The sequence below is a fragment of the Aquarana catesbeiana genome, linkage group LG02 (assembly GCF_042186555.1).
Source record: "Aquarana catesbeiana isolate 2022-GZ linkage group LG02, ASM4218655v1, whole genome shotgun sequence".
NCBI classification, from domain to species: Eukaryota; Metazoa; Chordata; class Amphibia; order Anura; family Ranidae; genus Aquarana; species Aquarana catesbeiana.
Genome location: NC_133325.1, coordinates 341232192 through 341238191, shown reverse-complemented (window position 1 = coordinate 341238191; position 6000 = coordinate 341232192). Strand labels below are relative to the sequence as shown.

At 42.6% G+C, this 6000-nt stretch overlaps 1 protein-coding gene across 1 annotated transcript in view; it reads left to right on the top strand.

Moving 5' to 3' along the window:
* Positions 1-4195, top strand: part of ZBTB11 (zinc finger and BTB domain containing 11) — a 34088-nt gene extending 29893 nt beyond the window's left edge. The window contains exon 11 of the mRNA XM_073614945.1: positions 3410-4195. Within this exon, the coding sequence (XP_073471046.1) occupies positions 3410-3927 (518 nt within the window). The 3' untranslated portion in view covers positions 3928-4195. The remainder of the gene's footprint in view (positions 1-3409) is intronic.
* Positions 4196-6000: the final 1805 nt, after the last annotated feature.

Below are 6000 nucleotides of genomic sequence, written 5' to 3'. Positions count from 1 at the left end.
TTGCTCTCGCTCTAATGTTCGCGGCGATACCTCACTTGTGTGGTTTGAACGCCGTTTACATATGTGGGCGCGACCTACGTATGCGTTCACTTCTGGGAGCGGGGATAGGGGTGCTTTCATTTTGTTTTTTTCTTATCACTTTTATTCCCTATACCTTGGAATAGGGCATGACAGGCCCTCTTTACAGTGAGATCTGGGGTCTGGAAGTCCCCAGATCTCGCTTCTTGGCTGGGAACCATGAAATCCCCCCCCCAAAAAAAAACAAAAACTATCTCTGTTTCCCAGCTAAGGCTTAATGTACACGGGATGTTTTTACAACCTCTCCTGAACGATTTAACTTGACAGATAGTAACCCACGTTTAAAATGTCCGTTATGCCGCATTTACATGCCATGTGTAGTGGCGTTTTGTCACGTTTGCGTTTAGAAGCATTTGAAACTTTAAATTTTTTACCCAAAATAGTCAAAAATGAAAAACGCCTTTAAACTAAACACGAGTTACTGCGTTTAGAAGCGTTTGGCGCTTGAAATGCCTCTAAACTCAGCGTCTGAACTCATTTTTTTGCTTTCCAAAAAAGGTCTCTAAACTCAGCTGCCTAAAAACGACATTAAACGAACCTGTGTACATGTACACATAAGATAACATTGGATGAGTTCAGGGGCAACCGAAAAAAGCATCCAACTGCCTCTGAATGTCCGTTTACCAGCAGCAGTGTACATGAGGCCTAAGGCGGCGGCTTTTTTTTAAATGCAGAAGCCGGGTGTGACGTCATAACATCGCGCCCGGCCTCCAAACGATCATAGAGACTTCGGGGACCATCTTGCCTGCCGGAAATCTCTATAGTCAACATCCGGCGCCGATCGCACGGGCGAGCCAGTAGAAGCACCGAAGGGTGGCGGGAGGGGGAGGACGTACCCTTCCGTCCGCCACCTGTTAGAATGATCAAGCCGCTATGATTGTCTTGCAGTGCAGGGAATCACTGGCTGTAAAAGAAGATATCTGAATGATGTCTTTAACTGCAGGCATCATTAAAATATCCCCACTCAAAGTCTGCAACGTCATATGACGTTGGGCGGGCAGGAAGTGGTTAAGCAACTTTCTGCGCTCTAAACCTCTTGGAGTCCTCTCCCATTGTTCTGGTTCAGTAGGCCTAATGCAGTTTGCATGACCTATCTTCCTCTTGTATGTTTTCTGCTTCTTCTGGTCCCCGTACCTCCTCATATTCTTCCAATCCACCGATGGAAAGTTTTACAATTCATCTGGGGGGGGGTCTTCTCTCAGTTGGATTGACCCGCTACGTAGTATTCGTCCTCAAGATTAATAGTGGACTTTCAATCCCAACCTGCAGGCTTATTATCTAGCAGCTAATATAGCTCCTCTTTTGTATCTTCCGCTTTGGGCAACTATTGACATGGTCGACTCTCTCATCCTATCCTGATATTTGCCTTGCCCTGGCTCCCTCCAGCGTCCTGTCCCTCTACCTTAGGCCCTGCTCAGCTCCACACTCTTTGACTTTGGGACTCTGTTAAATATTCTGCTGATCTGATGTCCCCTCATTTGCCATTACTTCCATTGCTTTGCTGCACTCTGTTCCCCCCGGTCTTGAAAATCCGACGCAATTCCACTGGTGGTCTGAGCAGTGCTTTATGAATGTTCACACTCTCATCACACCTACCAGGATTCTGACCTCTTTGAAACCCTTCGTTCCTCACAGGAGATACCTTTTTTATATGAGCATTTCTGTCACCTACACCTCATATAGTCTGACGTCCTTTGAAAGTCTTTGTCGCTCTCGTCTGCACTCACTGGGCCTGGTTTTCTGGTTTACTCAAGCAACCCCCTGTAAGAAAATATAGGCATCAATAGGAGCCTGCACTGGGTTCGAAGCTGAATCCTCAGGACTGGCAGATCATGACAAAGTATTCAAGAAAAATGTTTTTATTCTAGAAAATGCATCTTAAATACTGTTGGTATTATACGCCGGCCCATTTGTCTTGCATTATGCCTAATTATTCCTTGACTTGTTTCGCGGTTGTAACCAGGGGGGAACAATGGCGCATAACTGGTGGTAAGATTATGGATTCGGGTCTACACTTTGCTACGTACATTATGTTACACTCTGGCATTAAGAGAAACCCTTTTGAGGCTCTTCTTTCTAAGCCTATAGATATTCCCTTTTCACGCTGAGTGGCAAATCACTACTTATTTGTTTAGAGACCAAGCTCACTATCGCTAGGGCATGGAAGTGCCCGATCCTTAGTTTTAAAGTGTTGAAACACCCCGAATGGACGATATTAAGGTTAAAGAAAAACTGACGGCTATGTTATCTGATTTTAATGATACATTTCTTAGAGTTGGGTAATCTTGAATATCTCATTCTTATCCTTTGCGTTTTGATCATCGGTTGTTGGACATTCAATACGCCTGCGCCTCTGACCCCTGGGATGCTCTTGTTACCCTTGCTGTTTTCTCTTCTCTCCTTTTTTTTTTTTTTCCTCTTTTCTTTTTCTCCTCCTTTTTTTTTCCCTCTAGATTAGCCATTATGCATAGTAGTCCTTTTTGGCTGGCCTTTTCTGGTCCCTTTTTCTTTTTTAATATTAGACAACAGTCACCTTATGTGTGCAATCATTCTGTTTCTATTTGCACTATATGTGGACTTTTATCTGCCTGTTGTGTACCCAATTTCATTCTCTTGTATCTTTTTTATTTGTGCACTATTTTAATACTCGTTGAGTGTGTGTGCCATTTTTTGTATTTTTTTTTATTTTTGCTATCTAGTAACTACGTGCTGTAAAATCACGTACCTGTACGCCATTCTGCTTCAAGTGGTTGTGATCATCCCGGTACAGTTTTTTTTTAGAGCAGACGGTTGGCTTTCTTGTGATTAACAACCGATGCGGCTAAGCAGCCGCTCGATTGTTATCACAGGAAGCGAGAGGGGACTTGTAAACAACAAGTGTCTGAAAAGGCCCGGTCTTCAAGTGTTTAATAAAACTTATTGTAACAGAAATAAATACAGGTGTCAATGGGCACAATGAATTCTAGAACATTTTATTTCACACACCTCTATTTAATCTGAGCTGACCCCCCAACCCCCCCCCCCCCTGCACTTTATTTGCTTATAAGGTCATTAAGGTGGTTGCCTAATAGAGGAGGGTCTTGGTGTGATGGAGCCAGCTTAGAACTAAACCAGGAAATGTAGAGTGTTTTATATTCAACTAATCTTTCTTTACAATTAATTTTGTGCCTGGAAATTTCCTTCAAAATGTATTCCATGTTTTTACAATTCTTTTTTTTTTTATTAAAGGCAAACATGACTTACACAAATGTGTAGTGCATGTTAATGTATCCTACTTTTATTTGCTTGTTAAAAGGTTTTTGTCCCCCCCCCCTCTTATTTTTTTTTTTAGGTGTGAAGCCCTTTGAATGCCTAACATGTGGAGTTGCATGGGCAGATGCCCGCTCTTTAAAGCGTCACGTAAGAACACACACAGGGGAACGGCCCTATGTTTGTCCTGTTTGCAATGAAGCCTACATTGATGCCCGCAATCTACGCAAACACATGACCAAGTACCATAGCAACTATATACCCTGCAAAATTATGCTGGAGAAAGACAGCCTGCAGTTCCACCACCAAGGAACTCAAGTGGAACATGCAGTCAGCTTTGTGCCAAATGAAATGGGAGAAGCACAGCCAGAGATAATAAGTGAAGAGACTGAAACTGTATTAATAGCTGGGAATGTAGAAGATTCGGAAGAAACAGAAACTACAGCAGCCGAGGAGGGTTCTGCTGTGAACTCGCTTTCTGACCAAAGCATCATGCAGGTGGTAAACTACGTGCTGGCTCAACAGGGGACTAAACTTGAAGTGACTGATCAACTAGAAACTGTGGAAGTAGAGGTTGGCCATGTTTCAGAGGTCCTATGACACAGCAATGTATAGGAAGATGTTGCTGTGTATATTGTAGCACTTAATATTATCTCCATGCAATGAAGTATGCGACCCATAAGTGTATTCAAGACTTCAATGGTTTGCTTGCTTATGTTGTGTATTTGCATATATTCCAGTTTACAATGTTATTTTTACAGCTGTTCTACAATTCCAGTACAAGTTGTAATATTTCTTTGGGTAGGATAGAATTTGAGCCTCTGTTTGTCAGACAGCCTAAAATAAATGTCATTTCCATTTCTTTTCATTTTGGTTTGTGAAATTGTCTTTAACATCTTCTAGTTCTTCAGTTTTGTGAAACTTCAGACAGAAACCTACCTGTTTGCTAGAGACTGGATTGTAAGGTTGGGTCGATTTTTACCTCAATTTGAGTAATTTGATTTTTGTTCTCCATATAAATGCCATGCCTCTTGAAGTCCATTGAGAAACACAGGAATTTACATACTGTCTGTTTATACTGTTGCCTACAGAAGAATTCCAGGGGGTCACCAGAACTAGTGTCCCCCATTAGAAGATTTCCCCCTCTATCATTATTCTGATGTCAACCCAAAACTTGGTATTTTCTTTTTACTTTCGCTTTCAATGATAACAGTAAACATGACAGTTCATTTACTAAAGGTAAATCCACTTTGCACTACAAGCGCACTTGGAAGTGCAGTCACTGTAGATCTAAGGGGGACATGCAAGGAAAATAAAAAAACAGCATTTTTGCTTATACATGATTGGATGATAAAATCAGCAGAGCTTCCTGCATTTCAGAGCTTCCCCTCAGATCTACAACGATCTACAGGGACTGCATTTACAAGTGTACTTTCAAGTGCACTTGTAGTGCAAAGTAGATTTGCCTTTAGTAAATAAACCCCATAGTGTGAGTTTCCCTAACGGGCACAGACAGTAAGAAAGATTGCCAGGTATTCTAATCCATCTTCACTCTTTTTTTTTTCAAAACTAAATAAAACGTTTTGCCTTTTTAGTTACACTTTAAGGGGCACAGGAATTTAGATATTGCTGGGACATCCAAAAGCAGTGCAACTGAGGGATGAGTTACAGGGGTAACAACCACTAACAGACACAGTACTGTCTGAGGCCTAAGACCTAATGAGACCAAATCCTATAGGGGAAAACTTGCCAAACACGATCAAAGGGAGGACACAAGAAATCAACATGCTGCTCAAGGTGACCACCAGAGGGAATGATTTCACATGGAAAAAGCACCAAACCTCCAATAACTAGAACCTTACAAAAAAGGTGAACCAGAACCAGTGTCTGAGAAGACCCACAATATGATGTAGTCGACAGAAAAAAGGGCGCAACCCCTAGGAAAAAAAAAAAAAAAACAGGTACCAGGAGGGGACCTAGGATCACTCAGATAAAGACCATCCGGTCTTCACAGAAGAGCCTAAGGACTTTGCATTCCTGACCCTCTAGGATCAAAGGCGAAATAATCACACTAGGCAAGACTTACCAGGGAAATGCTATATCAGCAAATGCACCACAGCCCATCAGAGTTGTAAAGTGAATCTTGAGACCCCCAAAGAACTCAGGGGTTTGATCCCTCAAGGTCAATGTGACTAAAGCCATCGGGTTTATTGGAAGCACCCTTACAAGGGTAGGCAGGAAAAAAGGCGAGACCTTTCCTTTCTTACTGGTGAGATAGAAATCACCAAACAGAATTGAGGATGAAGCCAAGACATCCTGAAACATGGTAACCTCTGTACAGTCAAGGTCGCAGAGACACTACTAAGGATGTCATGAGAGTGAAACAGGACTGGTACTGGGGCAGTCACTCTGTTCTCTGTGTACATTGAGCCTCTTCTTAACAAGGATACTGTTGGCTGTGCAGCCAACGGGTGTCAAAGCAACAGATGACTTATCCCCAGCTCCATTAAGCTGCCAGTCAGGAGATCCCCTGGCTGACCGCTGAAAGTAAACAAAAGGGGTGGGGATGCTGGTGAGTTACAGCACCAGATGGAGAAGAACCTTTGCACGCAGTCACAGGAGAGGGGCTCTGGGGGTGGGTGCAACTGTTACATCCTTAACAACATGTTACAC